The sequence below is a fragment of the Rhopalosiphum maidis genome, chromosome 2 (assembly GCF_003676215.2).
Source record: "Rhopalosiphum maidis isolate BTI-1 chromosome 2, ASM367621v3, whole genome shotgun sequence".
Taxonomy (NCBI): Eukaryota; Metazoa; Arthropoda; class Insecta; order Hemiptera; family Aphididae; genus Rhopalosiphum; species Rhopalosiphum maidis.
The window spans coordinates 72,313,820-72,334,121 of NC_040878.1; the positions used below are offsets into that span (position 1 = coordinate 72,313,820).

The window sequence follows — 20,302 nt, forward strand, 5'->3', positions numbered from 1 at the left end:
CTTATTATTATACATAAACATATTTGAGATTTCGTAAAAAATTGTCAAGATTTTTTGGAGAAAGCAAAAACATTCTTATCTAAATTTTTCTAAAAAAGTTTGAAAATCTCAAATTTTTATGTATACCTACCTAATTCAAAATATTATGTAAACCATGCTATGTATATAATAATACTGGCTATATTTTAAATATAAATTTTCATATACAATAACTTAAGTATCAAAAATACACGAGTACAATTTGTTTATATTTGAAGTTCAAATTTTGGCAATCTTAGATATTTCTTGAGGACGTCATACCCATCTTGTCTTCCTCTTACAAATGTAAAACATAACAAATTTGCGTTCAGCTGAATCCGTTTATTTTATAGGTACTATTAATTTTAATATTAGTCAATTTACCTATTGTGAAACTTAAAAGTTATAATATTATAAAGGGCATCTTATAGGCTTTTATTGATAATTTAATTTTAAAGTGAGTTAAGAGAATTATAAAATTTCAATATTTTAAATAACTTTAATTCACTTAAAAATTAAAATATCAATAGAATCCTATGAGATGCCCTAAGTAATATTATTACCTTAAGTTTGATAATAGGTAAAACTATTAATATTAAAGCTAACTGCATACAATTCATTTTTCTGGACGTTAATTTATTATATTTTACTTTAATGTTTATAGGACAAAGACAACACACATGGGAAAATGATGTCCTCTTAAATGTAAAGTTTAATTTTCTCTCAAACAATTTTTATGGGTTTGTTGTGATTCAAAGAATAAGTCATACCTAAATAAAACATTTCATTAGGAACAATAAGAACAAATACTATTGCTAAGTAAAATATTATTTTTTAATTATGTATTCAAACTATTATAGTAAGTAACTAATATTGACATTTGATATAAAAAAATACAAAAATGTAAATGTTTAGATATTGAGTGTTACCACACTGAACAAAAGTTATAATTATGTAGATAAGCCATATTGTTTTTGAAAGTATATAGTTATGTTAACTAATAGTAGTAAAAAATTTCATTTATTTTACTATTAAACATTTAAAACTTTGAAAAATGTTATTTATTTATAACTGAATGTGGAGTAAAACTTTATAATACCTAGTGTTACTGTCGTACAAATATGTAATATACTACCGATATTAAATTACTTTACATTAGCTTAAATATGTAAGCAGATTGCGGATACAATGTTTAGATTGACAAATATAATTTCATTGCCAATACAATAAATTTATTTATCTTTTAAAATACTTCAATAAAAAATATTTTATTTAAGGTCTTAATAGGAATATACAAAATACAAATTTTATTTATCTTAAAATATTATTATTTCAAAGTGTATTTAAAACAGGATGAACAGTAAACAAATATATCATATATGTATATACTAGAATATTAAATCAATGTCATACTTCTATCAGTATATAATACATGTTCTATGAAGGTGTATTTTATTAACTTAACAAAGTTACCCAACATTTTATATAAATTGAACTAACATCAATGTACTATAAAAAAAAAAATTAATCACTTATTCTTATAATTTGCTTTCATCTACCCAAGCTAAAAAATATTCAATCTTTTTCAATAACAAACGTACTTTCTTTATGTCTACAAGTATAGAATAAGTAGCTTTAGCATCAGGAAATTTTCTATTAAATTCTCCTTGTTCTGTTTTTTCTGAAAATAAAATAATCAAAATATAAAACAAAAATGTAATTTTCTTACTTAAATTATTTTTCAACATACTCAAAGAAACATTTTTTTGGTCATTTTTATACATTGTCAGTAAATTATGTATATCAGATAAAGCCATTTTGATATTATAATTGCAGTTTGAATCCAAACCATTACTAAATATTGTTTCTAAGTCGTTATTTATAAGATTAAAACCTTCTTGAAAACCTTTAAACATTTCTTGCTGAAAACCAAAATAATATAAAACTTAATACTAATTATTGATATAATTAACAAACTTTATTTATTACCTCTTGAATACAAAGCTCAACAGATTTTACTGCCATGTCATATGATTCAAAATTCTGATTGAGAGATAGATTTTTTGACAAATTATAAAGTCCATTGATAAATTCTGATAAATATGATTTATGTTTACCATTATAATAACGTATCAAAAACACATATGGAGTTATCATGTTAACTAAATTCCATTGAATGCAGTCTGATGGAGGTTTTTTCTAAATAAGACATTTTAATTACATTACAAAAACTCTGACAAAAATACTAAATATATAATAGGTACTTACTGAAAGTAAAGACAATTTTGGAATGTTGGTTATTAAATGTGGAAACTCACTATCATTAATACTCTCACTAACTTCTGTTACTATTTGTTTTTCAATCCTATTAAAACAATTTATTTTAGAAAATATATTGGATAATTGTATAAGTTAACTTACGGTAAACACCACCAAGGAGTAAACTGAGGTAGAATTTTAGAGATATCACCAGACTTAACAAGATGTTCAAATTCTGCTTTTTCTGAGTCAGTTAATGAACTCCAAACTTGCTCGGCATCATTTAGATCAATTCCATTCAATCGCTCATTGATGTCTGTGAATTCTTCATCATCCGAATCACTTTCTGTATCAAGTAGGGTTTACAATTAACATTTTAATCATAATAAATAATAATTACTATCGAACTTGTAATTTTTTTTTTTTATAAAAATTATTTCCTACATATTATATTGTATTATACTAGATATAATATTTGGTAGATTTCAATATTAAATAAAAAAATAAATCTAATAATATAAAATATTTTGCCAGGAGTCTAAAATTGAATATAGCATGTAGCTATGCTCAGTTCTAAACAGTTCTATTTTTTTTTGAATAATATACTATAAAATATAATTTGACTAAAGATAATACAAAAAATAACTTCAAGACAGAAGAAACCAATTCTTTAAAATTTTTAATGAATACTTAAAAAATCTAGTCAATAAAATATGTTTGATACCCATTGAGAAATAATTATATGTGCATTAAAATCATAAACGATATTTTTAAATTTTAAAGATAAAGATGAAATTTTGATATTTACTGAGTAATAATGGAAATATTTTATAGTCTAAATTAAATAACAATGTATATGATTTAAATTAAATATTTCCTTTATAATTTTTAGGTAGTATTGTTATTTACTTATACTTTTAGTTAAAATATTCAGTAATTTAATAAAATATGTTTTGTCATGATGAAATAGTGCTAAACATTGCAATCTAGAATCTAGATAAGTATAACGACTATAACATATAAAGCCTCTATTATTTATGTTATTAGTAAAGTTATTGTATTAAGAGTAGATTATTTAAAGCTTAGGATACTCTTTATTTTATTCAGTTATTAAAATATTAAAAAGGTATAAGTACAATAAGAAATATTTACCAGAATCTTCATTTTCTCCATATACTCTTTTAAGAATGTCCATCATTTCTTTCTTGCTTACATTGTCGGAATCTTGAACATCTAATTCTTCTTGAATGCATTCTTTGTAAAACTGTTCTGAACATTCTAAATGAATTGGCGATTTATAACATATTAAGGAACAATAGGGTGCTCCACACTTTGGACAAACATATCTGCTAAGATTCCCAGTACAACTGAATAAAATACATATTTATGATAAAAACAATTATTTAATTAAGTAATAAAAAATGAATAATAGGTTCATCAAAGATTTTTACTTACAATTTACAAATAATATCAGTATTCATATTTAATACTTCAAAATTATTTATTGACAGAAAAAAAAAGTATGAATACAAAATTATGTATTATAAATATGATAATGATATCACGATTTAAATGTTTAGGCACAGAATAACGTTTAGGTATACAATAATTGCAGGCTGTATGACGTATGGATCAATAAAAATTGGAAAAATAAGTATAGTCAGTAGGAATACAATTTTATAGCATAGTACACACACTATAAATTAATAATTATATACCTAACACAATATTATTATTTTATTATATTAATCCGGTCGTTTCCCGGTCTCTTCGTTTCGTACCATTCTTATCAATCGTGAAACCACCCATAAACCATAATATTATACATCATGAAGATTAGAAAAATTCTATTATGTATTCATAATATACATGGACCTGGACCTTATACTTATATCTACAATATATCTTAAATCTTCATACTTCATAGATAATTCTTAATTATCTATATAAACTATATCTTAGAATCTTAGATCATATACATTATCTTGTGTGAATGTATCATATTATGATCTTAAGAGTTAAGATAGAAATTAGAAGTATAAAACATAGTTATAATTTGTTTTATTGTGATTAAATTATCTAAAAAAATTAAAACTTGCCGCCAAAATCATTTAATTTGAATTTTATAATGTATGTATTGTATCTTATCACCTAAATTAGGTACTTGTGTAGTAAGCTATTTATACTATTTTGTGGCCTAAACATTTTCAGACCATCCAAATAAAGCACACCAACATGTCAATATTACTCTTAAGCGTTAAGTGTACATTGCTTATACCATGGCGTAAAAATACGAATACACAATTTAAGGCATAATTTATTATTATTCTATACTGCAGGCAATTTCTTAAAATTCGATCTATGATATAGATAGGTATTAGGCACTATGATAGTGTAACGTAAAAAACTGACAGATAAAATTAACGTAGGTTAGTAGATAAATAACCAATTACACATAAAATATGTCTATATACATCAAAGGTTCTCAAACTTTTTTCTCTGTAGACCACGTGCCAATTTTTTATATTAATCGTAGACCCTTAATATTGAATTTTTATAAATTAATATTACAGTGTTTTTGATAGCTTACACGAAGCTATATTGTCGGAGCCACTCATGTAAATAGGTACTTTAGGACTCTCTGATATACATTATATATCATAATTCATAGGTAATAATTTCGTGTACGGCACTCTAAAACTACTCAACCGAATTTAATGAAATTATGATCAATTGCCGATCAATGTGTGTGATATTTTGGTCTCCAATCATCATCATAAAACATAGAATAGTTTTTATTTCGATTAATGACCTCAATATGGCCTCTTTACATGAGCGCCCGGAGAGGGGTAAGACGGGGAATTTGCCCCCACCCCTGGAATTCAAATATAATGTTGAACATTTTAACTTTTATTTTGATTTATAAACATTTTATCCAAACTTTTACTTTAGTGTGTGGGGTTGGTATTTGATTTCATATAATTCTAACACATTTTGTAGTTTACAAGGAATATAATTGTAATATATATTTATATATATATATATAATTTTAAATAGTTTTTAATGTATTTTTTTGGTGTTTGATTTTATTATGCTCCTCCCTGATAAATTTTCTGCGGTCGCCCATGCCTCTTTATTATGTTTAGGGCTGTATGACTATTTTTAAAATAGGTCCCAAATGGGAAATTTGCCTCGTAAAATTTAGAGAGAGTACCGCCTTACTCGGCACCACATTATTTGTAGACCAACATTCCTGCAAATAATGCAAGATTGCAAGAAAATGCGGGATGCTTTGGGCAAACCAAAAGACTAGTGTGATGACCTGGTCCCACACTAGTATTGATTAAAATTGTGCAAATACTGCAGAAAAAAAATATTGGCACTTAATAAAATTGGGAGGTATAAAAATATGTATTTAGCATTTTGGCCGCAGTTGATGAATCACTCACTACGCTACTGCAGTACATGGGGTTTAGTTGGTTTAGACTTTAGATTATATAATATAGTATGTAATAAGTTTTATTCTAAATTCTAATGCATTTTCTTAAAATAAAATTTTTAATTTAGATATTATATGACTATTATTGATGTATTTTTGTTAATCATTTATAAAAAAAAATGTAGGTAATATTTATAAAAAATAGAAAATGTTTTATAGTTAAGTAGGTATATTTTTCTGTTATGTCTGTTATACTCTGCAGAATAAACAATATTGCACCTATATTTCGTATAGCCTGTATACTGCGGTTATCTTTAGAAAGGTAGTAGGTACTATAATATATATAGGTTGTATGATGCACACCTATAATATGATCATAAATTCATAACATTATAATAACCATGCTGTATGGTATACGGTATTATGTTGTCTAGTATGATTACCAACAATTAATAAATACATTATAATAATAGCAAGTCAATATAATAATAATATAATATAATATTTAAATGTAAATATAATAATCCGATATAAACATTTTAATGATTTTATAGTAAATGAAATATTTCATTTATTTAATTGATTAATATAACAAAATCATAAACCGCGTGGAAATTTTATTGATGTAATTTATAGCGTAAAACGTTGATAACCATTGTCGATCAGTATTCACTACAGTACATACACTGCCAAGATATTTGGTGAGAATACATAGGAATGACCCACTACGTTTGGCTCGAATTCTATTCTTGAAGAACTAAATAATTATACTTCAGGGCTCAGGAGTAAATATTCAGAAGCCAGCTTCCTCAGCTCACAATTAATAAACCAACTTAAAAGTTAGAAACATCCCGAAATATGTTTCCTTTGATTAGGTAATATATAATTTTATATGTAAATATAAATAATTACAACTATTCAAGTTAAATTGGTACAAATTATTGATATTAACACTTAGTAATTTTTTAGTAGTGAAGTGGTGTTTATTATATAAGATAAACTTAACATAATATAAAGTGTTAAAGTCTATATAATTTGATTAGAAGTTATGGCACAAATAACATATTACTTATTATTCATTACAATTTTTTTCTTTTTTAATAAAATAAGCAACTATAATATTTATGCTTGATATTTTAGTATGTTGAAATGTTAATGATAAATACGTAAAAAACATACGTGTCCAATTATTATGACATAGGTATTTTTTTTTAGATAGATATTATTTAATTTAAACTTCTTACATAACAATCAAATTATTTTAATACTATAATATTATACGTTTTATATTAATGTCTATATTATTATAATACATAAACGTATATTAAAAGTAGGTACCAATTACGTTATCATACATCTAATATACATATAACATATCATATTATTGTGTGATGCCATACTTTAAACCGGTATCTGATAAAAGATTATAGAATTTCAAACATCTTAGAGCACGTCCAATCAAAGTATTTGTTGGTACAATAGGTATAGTTATAACATATTATATAGTGTTGTACACTGTACAGATATTCAGCGACTGAAGTACTGAACAGAACACCTATAGACTATAGAGTTTATTGACGTCAAACGAGTTAGACGTACGTGTAAACATATCTTAATAGATTTATTTTTTTAATATTTTAAAATTATATTTTAATTAATTTAATTTTTTGTTTTTATAAAAACAATATGAGATCAATAATACTTAGAAGTCAATTAAAGGTATGTATATATTAAATTAAATAATATGCAACTTAAATAAATATTGAATAAATAATGTACTTATACAATCTTTAAACTAAAAAATTAAAAACACATTTATTTTAAATTAATTATTGTTTTTAAGATTACTTATTAAAAAAATAATATAAAATACATGTTAATATATATTATACTATTATTATGAATGTGTTATACATTATTAATAATTTATCTATGCATAAAAAAATGAAATTTTTCGTTGCAAAACATACTACGATAAAAAACTATAAATAATGTGTTTTACTTGTATTTTCTATTAATTTAATTCAATTTAATGTAAAATAATTCATATTGTTGGTATATTTCCACGTTCACCTTATATTTGTAGTTCTTTCATAATAATATGGCATATGGCTCTACAATAGGCACAAATTAAAGTCCCGGATGGGGCGGACGGGGGGAGGGTATTTACCGGGAGCTTAGCAACAAAAAAATTCAAAAATAAAATTTTAAAATAATTTGTAATAATAATTATTATTGTATTTAACATTTACATATATGTTATGAATAAGTAAATTATTATTACTAGGACCGTGAATTCATAGAAAAATGCAATATAATATAAGTTTTACGTAATCTGTAAATGTAAAATATAGTCACTTTAACACAAAGTTTGAATTAAGGGCTCTTGTATTTAATTTTGAAGCATGTATCTTTGCATTGTTGATTTGATAAGTCTTTTAAGGACATTTTTTAACTTTAATTTTTTTTTACTTTTTTTCTGTATTTTTAATAATTTCTGCAAATTAAAGTTTTTTAATACATTTTATGAATTATTTTTATTCATATATTTTCGTTTTATAAATATTTCGCCATTTCTATACACATATCATAACTCCTAAAAATTATTTTACTGTTGATTAATTTTTATATTTTTTAAAATATGATTTTTAAATATACATACAGTGTATTTTATACTGATTGTTGTGAGTTTAAAGCAGTTATAAGGATTTTATAACGCAGTAAGTCCACTGCTTTAATTATTACTAACCATTTGTCCACTTGTACAAATAATGTTCGTACAGAATGTAATATACCTACTCCTAACATAGGATGTTGATAATTTATAATATATAAATTATCGCTGAGATTTTAAAAATATAAATAATATAGTAAATTAGTTATAAGTACGTAAATTGACGTAGACATATAGACAATATAATATAATATTAATATTATCTAATTAGTGTTTTTATATCGACAGACTTTAAAACTAATAATGCAGTATTAATATATGTAATATATATACTATATACACTTTTGCTGTCACCGACTATAGCTAATAAGTCAATATTAAAAATGATGCACATGCACTCGTATTATTGACATATTTAGGTTTCTGAGAGAACGAATAACGAGATACTACTTAGTACTTACCCTTTTAGCTATAAGATAATAAGTAAATTTTTCTCTTTTTTTTTTATTTTGTAAAAAATTAAACTTCAAAAGTTTAAACTAAAAAGGAGTAAATATGTAGGTAACTGTTTTGCTGTGTGGTAAATTTTAATGTTTTAAATATACCTTGTCTTTGTTTTCGAGAAGTAAATTATTGTAAAAAAATATAATATATGTGTTAAATTTGAATTGAATGATAATCATCATTGCAAACGAAAACAATTTATTAGAGTGAATACGGTATTATTATGTATAATTAATACATTAATTATAATAAATAGGTTTTAAATGTTTTAATATTTTAAAATATATTAATTTACTAATAGGCATTACCTATAGTAATTTACTTTAAAATTATTAATACACACGTTGGTTTGAAATTATTTTTGATAAAAACATTGATATTATTGTGAGTATAAAATTTAAATAATAATAAAAAATAAATAATAAATATTTAATAATAATATACGTTACGAGTTTCAAGTATTTACCCGCGAATATTTTAAATTTACAATAAAATAACTTAAGTCTTTACTCTTTAATTAAATATTTAATTTCATCTAAATTTCAATATGAACTTATAATAATACATTTTTTTGTTAGTTTCTTAAATTTTTTGACTCAGTGACATTCTTTTTACCGATATTTAATATTTATTGAAAAATAAATCGATAATGTTAAGTTTTTGTAAAAGAAGCTTTATAGCATTATATAATTTATAGAGAATCTAATTATTTTTTAAAAAATTGTAATTTCAAGAAGTATATTCTTTTGATCAAAAAACAAAATTGATTTTGTCAATTATTAATTTTGCGTAAAAATATCGGGTTTTCCTTTTCTTTTGGTTTTTGTTTTTCACGATCATTTTTGAAAGTACTTGGATTATAAGTAATTTTTATCCCTAAAGCAGCGGTTCTCAAACTTTTTTAGTTCACGCCACCCTAAAAATTAAAAAAAAATAATTGCGCCTCCCATAAAAAATTAAATTACAAATTTATTTGAAATATACAAACATTTTTATATTTACCACACGGCTCGCACCTCCCTTGGGAGGCGCGCCTTATAGTTTGGGAACCGCTGCCCTAAAGTATAACTATAGTTCCAATTTTCTAATAGAACCCCCCCCCCCCAAAAAAAAAAAGTGAAAAATATATGCATTTTTACTGTTTCAAAAGATGACAGACAGAAAAAAACTCACATCGTTGCGTAAAATACATATATTATATCTCCGTTCAGAATCTAAACTAGTTGATAGGTTTTATTAAAATTAATATAAAATTTATTTTATAGAGCTACATATTTGTATACGAATTATATAATTACACCATACACGTTTTTACAATGAGTTATATTTATTTTGGTTATTATCTGAATAAAAATGTACAAAATATTAATTTTTTAGACAAGTTTGTTCGTGAATGGATTTAACAATTTTACTAATTGTAGTAATAGTTATAAATTGAGAAGAAATCATACAAATGCTCCGAGTCCGTTATCTATTTTAAGCGAAGATGAACAATTTTTTAAGGAAACGGGTATGTTTGTACTTTAATACCTGTACTTACTTAATTTACTATATTTACTGATTCATTCAACATTTTACAATAAATATATTTAATATAATAATTGCGTACTTCCTATGTTTATATAAATGACATAAAGTATTCTATACATATCTATGCAGACCTATTTTGCATTGTATATAGTATGATATATCTATACATATTTATACATTATACAATTAAATAATTAGAATCTAGAACAGGTATGCATTTATACAAATACTAGGTCGTATTTATATTAATTGTAGTACATTAAATATAAATTACTTTTATTTAATTGCAGTTAGGAAATTTTCTCAAGATCAAATTGCACCATTAATAAAAAAAATGGATAAAGAACACAAAATTGACGATGAACTTGTGAAAAAATTATTTGAAAATGGCGTAAATATATCCTACTTATAGTATTTTTCTTATTAATGCAGGCCATAATGACGATTAAATAGTTAATATTCGAATATTATAATGAATAATGATATTTATTATATACGTACCTATAATGTGTTCATAAAATGTTACAGTTTATGGCTATTGAAATAGATCAAGAATACGGTGGATCTGGATCGTCATTTATGTCTAGCACATTAACAGTAGAAGAAATAGCCAAAGTTGATCCTTCAGTTTCAGTTTTAGTAGACTTACAGAATACCCTAGGAAATAATGTTTTGTTAAAAATTGGTAATAAAGAACAAAAAGAGAAGTATTTACCTAGGTTGGCACAAGACACTGTAAGTATACAGTTTACTAATAATATATTATAGTACGGTACTATTAGTATCTAATTTAATTTAGTAGATTTACTATTTAACTAATAACGAAAAATAATTATGAAAAATAAAAGACTATCACAAACTAATAGATAATATAGAATAATAATACTTATAATATAATTACTTATAACTAAATAGCTATATATTTACTTTTAGGCTAAAGTTATAGTTCAGTATATTGTATATTTTAATAAAGCTTCGTTCAAGTTTTAGAAATAAGTAATAACTAATATGTAGTAAGTTAATGGTACCATTTAGTCCAGTCAAGACTATATTCTTGTACACATCATATTTTTATTAAATAAGTTTTGGAAATATTTATTGTAGAATGTAGATTAAAGCCAATACCCATATATGCATATTATATTTAATTTATCACACATAAATTATAAGTAGGTAATAAACTAATAAATATGTGACAGTACCTACCCATATCTCACTCTAATATTAGGTAGGTATATACCTATGTTTATACACTGATCACAAATCACAACTATAACAACTGTCAAAAGGATCGATTTTGTTAAGGAAATTCTTAAAAGCTATCTAATTGGCAATTATTGTTTTAAAATATAAATTATTTTAATTTGTAATATTTATAATGCAGAAAAAGTGTATAATTAGTACAACACTACATCAACAGTTGATTATTATAGTTTTAATATAATGAACAGTGAACACCATTATAATTTATTGTAGTACCTATACAATATTTAATATCGACCTTTAAGTTATTATTAACTATTATTATACCTAATGACTTTTGACCTTACTACTGTTATCAAATAATTTATTACCAATTTATTACCAAGATAAAGTCGTTTTTTTAACCTAACCCAACTTACTTCCTACGTCCTTTCTATATTGTGATTACCATTCATACTTCATGTCTATACAGTAAAATAACTTAAAATTAAAAAATATATTATATTCACATGCCTTCGGCTCGCAGTTTAGCATTGTGTCTTACATAAGCTAGTTGTACCTATCGATATAATAGCCATAGATGTAACTAGAGCGTCTAGAGTTATTAAATTGAGTGGATTCAAGCCCATAGTTAAAATGATTAACAGAGCAGTGAATAGGTTATGGGTCTACACCCTCACCCTTAATAAACAAGAAAATATGTTAAAATTATGAATAGTTTAAAATTTATTATATTTCAATAACTTGCTTGTTTTCAATTTATAATTCATTTGAAGGGTGGGCTGTAGAGCGTAGGTATACTATTAGTGATGGAATAAATTGTATAATTTAGACTTGCAATGAGGTATAACGTATAAAATACCATCAATCATCAATAAATTTTATTTTTATATCAAATCCTTTAAAATTAAACAATAGATACCTAGGTATTAATAATAAAAAAAAATAATGCAATGACAATTGTTAGAAAAATTACGATCATAAATCAAAATATATAATATGAATAAATATTAATAAATATAGACCTATAGCAGTAAAACAAATTAATTTATGAAAAAAATTAATTTTAGGTTAGTAGTTTTTGTTTATCGGAACCTTCATCGGGATCAGATGCATTTGCTTTAAAAACCACGGCAAAAAAAGATGGCGACTACTATTATATAAACGGAACGAAGATGTGGATCTCAAATTCTGATATAGCAGGAATTTTTTATGTTTTTGCCAACACCGATCCTTCAAAGGTTAAATATTTTACTTAATAGTTAATATATCTGTATAATGAGTAATATCTATAAAATTAGTTAGGTACTTGTTTCAACATACGATTGTACAATACCTACTAATATAATTTTTATTTTAGAAAGTATTTTGAATTTAAATTGCAAATTTTAATATTTTATATAACAGTATAGGTACTTATTCTGTAATTAAAAAAAAACTATATTAATAATATTTTAGGGTCATAAAGGTGTTACATGCTTTATTGTAGAACGAGATCAAGAAGGATTTTCAGTTGCTAAGAAAGAAGATAAGCTAGGCATGAGAGCATCTGGCACATGTGTCCTCCATTTTGATAATGTCAAAGTATAAATATACATTTATATACAATAACCAACCAATTTATATAACTAGTTTATAAGCTGAATTTATATTTATGTAGGTACATAAAGATAATATTATCGGTGAAATTGGTGAAGGTTATAAAATAGCAATAACTTTCCTTAATGAAGGAAGAATAGGAATAGGAGCACAAATGGTGGGCATAGCACAAGGATGTTTGGACCACACAATACCATATACATTGGAAAGAAAACAATTCGGTTCAAGAATTTTTGATTTTCAAGTAAGTTTAAATATATTTAATTATATATTTATATGTTTATAAACCACCTATTTGAGAAACAACTTGACAACTTAAGACAATAGTTATAAATCTGTATAAAATAATATGGTTTAATATTATTATAGGTCTATCTAATTTTCTTGATTTTTTTGCAAACTTATCAATTACATATTCATTTTTTCACTTATTTGTTCGTTCTTCCTATGTATAAAAACGAAAGATCAGTAAATCTACTCCGCATCATACTCACTTAAATCGTGATCATACATGATACATGGTGCGTAACCAAATCGTATCGGCGTATTAAGATTAATGCGGCGCATTATCGAAAATGATGTTTCATGTGTTGCTGATGAGGTTGGTATAGTTATTGCATCTTGAATTAATTTTTAAAAGCCCAGTCATATTTTTAATATCATAATCTATGCTTTTAAACTTTTAAATGAAGCTACTAAAACATTGTAAAACATCATTAGCAAAAAAGCTTTTTAGTTGACCAAATTGTGTTGTGGGATATATCTACTTAACAATTAATTAGTAAAAACCAAATTGTAAAAAAATATTATAAATTAAATATTGACAAACCGATAGGCGATAACTTATAATGTTTAGGTCCCGTTTCTAAGACCTAAATGCGTTATAATTTTATAAATAGTTAATATATTGTAATAACATCACAAACCCAAATATCTAATATATATATATATATATATCATGTAAGTATGTACGTCCATGGCGTTTGTGCATTACCAATACAAACTTATTAAACTCGTTCTTATAAACACAAAATTACACTTTATATAATATTTTTAGTTCAAAATAAGCTGGGGGTGTTAAGTACTCGGTTCTTAGTTCTCAGTTCTGGGTCATTCCCCAATTTACGATATGTAATTCTTTCATTATTATTATTCTATACTATATTTTTAGGCCTAGCTAGTTTTCGACTCGGGTCTGTTCAAGTTTAATATCCTCTTCTAATTAAGTATTTGAACAGTAAAGCTTACATCGTAGTATCTACATGTATTTATATTTTATTATAGAATATCTGATATCAGAGCATGTAGTAGATGTGTTCCATTACAAAAAATCAAAAATTTAAAAGCACCCACAAACCCCATTTCCAAAATTTTTCTATTTTACGAATTCTAATTTCTAATTCATAATAACGAGTTGGGATAATCCATAATAACGACTTGTGTCAACGCGTAATTTTGAGTTGCGTTATGTGATAATTACGAGTTTTAATTGATAATAACCTAAATCCGCCCCTGTTTATTTTATTAATAAGGTAACTATAAAAAAAAATATATTTGTTATAAAAAAACATCTACCTATAGTACCTATATGACATTAAATAATTACTAATTATAAGTTAAAAATAGTTAAAAACATAAAACATTAACCTAAGTCAATATATATATATAAAATCATACAATTAATTAATAAATATTTCAATAACATTTTATAACACACATTACTTATTATAAAATATACTAATAGTATACCTATACCATTTTACAGGTACAGTCTTCAATAAAATATAATACCTTCATCATTTTTAAAATAAAGTTAAATGTCAATTGCTTTTATTACTTATACTTTTATCTCTTATATTTCAAATGTATATTTATACCTATCGTTTGAAATATTTGGTGTATTATTGTTTATTTTATTAAATATTATTATGGTAAAAAGTATATAACAGTTAAAAAAATTATTAAACTAATATTATATAACATTATATTATTTATGGTTACAAATTATAGAAATGTTAAAAAAAAGTGTTGCATAATAATTATTGAAATATAAGTTTCTTGTTTAAAAATTTAAAATTATAAAATGTACATTATAATAAAAAAAGTATTATATATTTAGTTGGTAGGGGGCTGTTTTTCCAACTATCAATGGAAAAAAACTTGGCGAGATACACAATTAAAAAAAAAATTACATTTTAGCTTGGAGAGGTGCATACAAGTTTCAGAACTTGTGTTGTTTCACACGATTCTCTGTGGTGTAAATGTATGGCTTAATTACTGTTGGTTCATACTGGATTTATGTTTTTTTAAATATTTGTAGTCAGCCTCAATTACGCATATAAAATAATATTTAAACATTTTTTTAATGATAGGACAAAGAGTAATAGTAGATTACCTACTGCAATAAATTGATTATATTGGTTGTTTGGGCCCACCATCTTAAAATTAGATATTTTTTTTTATATTTTCACACATGATGGATCTATCCATAGATAACACATTCTATGCGTTATCTCAATTTTGAATATTTTGTGACTTACGTCGTTTCTCAAATTGGTCGGTCATATTGTGTATTTATATATATGTAATATAAACTTTTTGTTACTTATAGTCTATGCAACATCAAATTGCTAGAGCAGTGACTGAAGTTGAAACAGCTAGGCTAATAGTGTACAATACTGCAAGATTGGTAGACGCTGGTTTACCATTTATTAAAGAAGCAGCAATGGCTAAATATTACGCTTCAGGTAAATTTTTAAGAGAAAAATACTATTGGGTTATTTAAGTAATTTTTTTTGCCAGAAATAATCAATGTGTCAACTATAAACATAAATCAATTAACATTTAAAAATTAATTTTTTTACTCATGTTAATGTAATTTTTGTAGAAGTTGCCGGTAAAGTTACATCAGTATGCATTGATTGGATGGGTGGAATTGGTTTTACCACAGATTATCCACAGGAAAAATTTTATAGAGATTGTAAAGTTGGGCCAATTTATGAAGGAACAACAAACATGCAACTAAGCACTATTGCCAAGTTTATTAAAAAAGAATATGAACAATAATTATTTTTCAGTTTTTTTTTTTTTATATAATATTAAATGAATTAATTTTAAAACAAACGTAAAATAAAATATTGTAACTGAAATATATTATGGAATATGTTAAGTTAAATAATATTCAAGAGAATTAAGATAGAGTTACAGAGAATTTGATTGTTTACAACAAAATAAATCCAGAAAAATTGAATTAAATAATGATTATATTAAACATTGTAAAATATAGATTAATATCAATTTTAAATACAAAATTAATATTTGGCAATATTTTTTAAATTAAAAAAAAAACAATTAATAAATTATATTCATAAGTTTTTGTTTTAAATTTGTATAAATATTTACTGGAAAAAAACAAAATTGTATTAGATTAATTTGTTTTATACAACATTTTTTAATTTTCTTAATTCTAAATTTGGAATTTCTATCAATTTTACCAATTTTACTCCAATAATAATTTTTCTAAAAACAATTAGACATACATTATTATTTACCTCAGAGTTTAAGTAATTATTTTATTTTTTTTTAAACAGCAGATGACAAAAACTAGTCAGTTCAATGCTTGTTAGATAAATATTATTATAATTTATCAACAATTGAAAAAAATGTATGACCTATTGGATAAAATAACATATAAGTTTAGTAACATTAATTTATTTTACAGTTGTAATTTTTATAACTTTAATCCTGTAGTTATTATCAATTACTACTTATTGATTATAACTATATTCTTATACAAATTTGTTTTGAAATTTTCTAATGACAAATGTCACTTCAAATTTTAAAGATAAGATTAAAATAAAAGATGAAATAATAGATCAAGGTTTTCACAATAGGTAAGGTATTCCTTATCCATGGTTTAATGATGTGAAACTTAGTTCTAATTTAACTACTAATTATAATGAAATTTATACAATTGAATAATGGTAAATTAAAAATTCCAAGAGAAACTGATGAAAAATATCGACTGCCATACTATTTTTTTTCAAATAGAAATGATCATTATCAAATGATAATGGATTAATGTAAAATAAAAAAATTATGATGTAAAAGTAGAATCACAAATTATTTAAATTTTCTTTAACAAAAATAAATTATTCATGAAACTTACAATTAGTGTATGTGTATTCATATTTTAGTATGAATGAATTGAGTTTTTGTCAGTTTCCTAATTTTTTTAAATATTTTCAGCAAAAACTTAAGTTAATTTTGTTCATTTTATCTATAGAATATGAATTGGTACACAATGTTAATAAAATATACAAAAAAAAACATTTATTAATGAACCATCAAAATACAATTGTTTTGTTGTTTTAAGTAATTATAAAGTTTATATATTAAGATTGGAAAGACATACACTCAAATTTTGTTATAAATTCTAGTTCATCATTATCATACAATGGTTCTTTACTACGTTCCCAAAAAATATTTTCTAGTTCTTTTAATTTTTCATCAGGAAAAATATGAAGTGCCATATCATTAAAAACATCATCATACATAAAATTATCACAACATTTTTTTTCTATGACATATGGAGATATTTTTTGTACATAATAAGCATATTTATTTAAAACTCGGTCCAAAGTTGAAGTCACTGTTTGGTCAATGCTATTACAAACAATTATACAACTTGCTAGTATCTCCTTATTCCAATTTGCCCATAATAAATTATTTAATAGTTGTTTAGGACAATGAGGCATATATACAAATGTACCAGGTAATAAACTTCGTTTTCCTTCTTCATTTTCACTAAGTGAATCGCATCCAACCTCAGCTAAATGGGTACGCTCAGCGTCCGTGAATTTAGGATCATAAACATAACAGTTCTTTATTTTAAATTCATTTTTAATTGTTAAAAGTAAACCTAATTGGTATTTAGATTGTATGCTTTCAAAAAAATTTCCTAATCCATAGCACAGGATTGATGATGGATTGGATCCATTTAGTACCACTTTAATAGTTGACGAAAATTGTATCCAAAAAGGAGAAGTGGCAATGATATTTGTACATTCTTCTATGCTCCTATAAGAATAAAAAATAAAATTATTATTAAATAGTTATTTAGATAGGTAGATAATAAAATGTATAATTAATACATTATATTAAGTTGTATCATTTTTTTAAAACTATGTTTTTTTTTTACATTTGAAATAAGGCTTTAGTCAGCTGGTCAAATGTAATGCCCAACCACCAGTATATTTTGCCTTGAGATAATTTTAATGTTTGATTTTTGTAGTTTTTTTAAATCATTATTTTTTCTTTTCTCATATTCCACATTTAAAATTTGTTTGGAACAGAGTATTTTTATGAAATTTTTCTTTGAAAAGTTAGTCATTTTTCATCATTCTCTTGGACTAGCAGACTAAGTTTCACACTCGTACATAGCTAGTAGCAAATAAAATATCATTTATAGATTTTAGCAAAATACTAGTTTCAGGAACTAAGCATTTCACCAGTATTTTTTCAAAGGAATATGATCCTATTGGTTTTATTGAATAATAGTTAAATGGTTAATTGATGAATAAATTGGATATTGAAAAAACAAGCCTAACTAATGATGATTAAATGATAAAAGTAAATACATTATTATTAATCTATAGACATTTAATAGGTACTTTTTTAAACATAAAATGTCATTAACTTGTACAATTATACAAATATACATTTTAGTATAGTTTTAATGTTAATTTTGTTAATAGATTCTTTATAGATAGTTAGTCCTTACTTTTTATATTTTTGATTTCTTGTAGAAAAGACTTTTCGATTTTTTTTTGACATAATAATTTTATTATATTGCAAAATTTAAATTTTACGTCATACCTTTTATCTTAAGATAGGTAGTTACGTTTTAAATTATAGATAAAAGATTCTAGCGCATAACAATGATAACATTATTTTCATAAAATCATTCAAGATTATTAAGTTTAAACAATTATAATTTTGAAATATGAATTATGAATTAAGTAGGTATTTAAAGTATTTACAATATTTGAAAATTAGAATTGATAACTGTATTGATTACAGTATAGAATTCTATGATTACAGTGTATTCTATTATCTATAAACGTGATTGTGTTGTGATACTGTGATAGTTGAGCCCACAGTATAATGCCATAATACTTAATAGCCAATATTCAAGAACCCAATAGGCATAAAAAATAATAAGAAAGCACTTATACTATTGTTCTGTGTTTATACCATTATACTCCTGTAGTTCTGTACCTTTGCTTTTGTTGTGGCATTTATGTATTTTTATCACGAATTAAGATATATCTTAATTCGTGATTTTTATAGATCATCTGATTATATCATTTTAATGTTCATTAAATTATAAATAATAATTTGGTACCTCTATAATCATAAATCAATAAAAAAAAAGGCAGTGGTGTCAAGTTCTAGAATCGAAAAACTAAAATTTGAGGTTCTGCTCTTATGGCTGTAGAGTACTGAATTACTGAGTATTGAGTAATAGTCCTGCTCTGTCCGGTTACTAACTCGAAAACATGAAACAAGCAGTGGCCTGTTCAACGAACATATACCTATACACAACTAGACAAGTATGATGACTAACGTGGTGCGGTATCCAGCACCATCAAACACAGATGTCGCTGTGATCTGCTCGACTTTGGCGATTTATCCCTTTCGCTTTTGCCGTCCCTTTTCATTGATCCCTCCTTCCACTCACGTGGTTTGTCGACATTTAAAAAAAAATTGATAAGTAGGAGTGGACTCTGGACGTTTCCATGGATGAAACACGCCGTTGTCGTAGTGGCATACGTCTTTAGAACTATATTCTGCGTCACCTATTATAAGTTACGATTGAAATATATTATGGTAAAGTAACTCTATTTTGTCATGTCACCGACACAAAATACACATCATCCATTCATACTTTAAGCGGGCCCTAACTTAGGCAAGTATTCTATTAAGACTCAAACTAATGAAATGAATTTCCTAGCCCCCGACCCTACCGTACACATGCAATAGTAAGCATCGACGACCAGAATAGCCTTTCAGTC

The 20,302-nt window shown here is 24.5% G+C and overlaps 3 protein-coding genes across 4 annotated transcripts; 1 reads left to right on the forward strand and 2 right to left on the reverse strand.

Moving 5' to 3' along the window:
- Positions 1-1,475: 1,475 nt before the first annotated feature.
- On the reverse strand, positions 1,476-3,786 carry LOC113554170 (zinc finger HIT domain-containing protein 2). Its single transcript, XM_026957891.1, has 7 exons — positions 3,733-3,786; positions 3,430-3,644; positions 2,440-2,623; positions 2,287-2,383; positions 2,008-2,217; positions 1,769-1,940; positions 1,476-1,699 (listed from the first exon to the last, which is right to left on the reverse strand). Exons 1-7 carry the CDS (start codon positions 3,756-3,758, stop codon positions 1,557-1,559), a joined length of 1,047 nt encoding a protein of 348 aa, XP_026813692.1. The 5' UTR covers positions 3,759-3,786; the 3' UTR covers positions 1,476-1,556.
- A 3,464-nt stretch (positions 3,787-7,250) lies between these two features.
- LOC113551881 (short/branched chain specific acyl-CoA dehydrogenase, mitochondrial) lies at positions 7,251-16,563 on the forward strand. Its single transcript, XM_026954433.1, has 9 exons — positions 7,251-7,435; positions 10,272-10,404; positions 10,715-10,815; positions 10,953-11,159; positions 12,698-12,868; positions 13,086-13,211; positions 13,288-13,470; positions 15,838-15,973; positions 16,114-16,563. The coding sequence occupies exons 1-9, from the start codon at positions 7,403-7,405 to the stop codon at positions 16,290-16,292; spliced, it is 1,269 nt and encodes a 422-aa protein (XP_026810234.1). The 5' UTR covers positions 7,251-7,402; the 3' UTR covers positions 16,293-16,563.
- A 1,010-nt stretch (positions 16,564-17,573) lies between these two features.
- On the reverse strand, positions 17,574-19,540 carry LOC113553545 (SRR1-like protein). 2 transcript variants are annotated; one of them, XM_026956919.1, is made up of 2 exons: positions 19,506-19,540; positions 17,574-18,305 (listed from the first exon to the last, which is right to left on the reverse strand). In XM_026956919.1, the coding sequence occupies exons 1-2, from the start codon at positions 19,523-19,525 to the stop codon at positions 17,621-17,623; spliced, it is 705 nt and encodes a 234-aa protein (XP_026812720.1). In that variant the 5' UTR covers positions 19,526-19,540; the 3' UTR covers positions 17,574-17,620. The 2 variants fall into 2 exon arrangements, with proteins under 2 accessions (XP_026812720.1, XP_026812719.1); XM_026956918.1 differs by lacking the exon at positions 19,506-19,540 and adding an exon at positions 19,009-19,231.
- Positions 19,541-20,302: the final 762 nt, after the last annotated feature.

Coding starts and splice junctions, on each gene's coding strand:
- LOC113553545 (XM_026956918.1), bottom strand. CDS start 19,061: ATGTCAAAAAAAAATCGAAAAGTCTTTTCTACAAGAAATCAAAAATAT. Junction 18,306..19,008: donor AGAAATCAAAAATATAAAAA/GTAAGGACTAAC, acceptor TTATTCTTATAG/GAGCATAGAAGAATGTACAA.
- LOC113554170 (XM_026957891.1), bottom strand. CDS start 3,758: ATGAATACTGATATTATTTGTAAATT. Junction 2,624..3,429: donor TGGAGAAAATGAAGATTCTG/GTAAATATTTCT, acceptor TACTTGATACAG/AAAGTGATTCGGATGATGAA. Junction 2,384..2,439: donor ACTCCTTGGTGGTGTTTACC/GTAAGTTAACTT, acceptor TTGTTTTAATAG/GATTGAAAAACAAATAGTAA.
- LOC113551881 (XM_026954433.1), top strand. CDS start 7,403: ATGAGATCAATAATACTTAGAAGTCAATTAAAG. Junction 10,405..10,714: donor ACAATTTTTTAAGGAAACGG/GTATGTTTGTAC, acceptor ATTTAATTGCAG/TTAGGAAATTTTCTCAAGAT. Junction 12,869..13,085: donor CCAACACCGATCCTTCAAAG/GTTAAATATTTT, acceptor ATAATATTTTAG/GGTCATAAAGGTGTTACATG.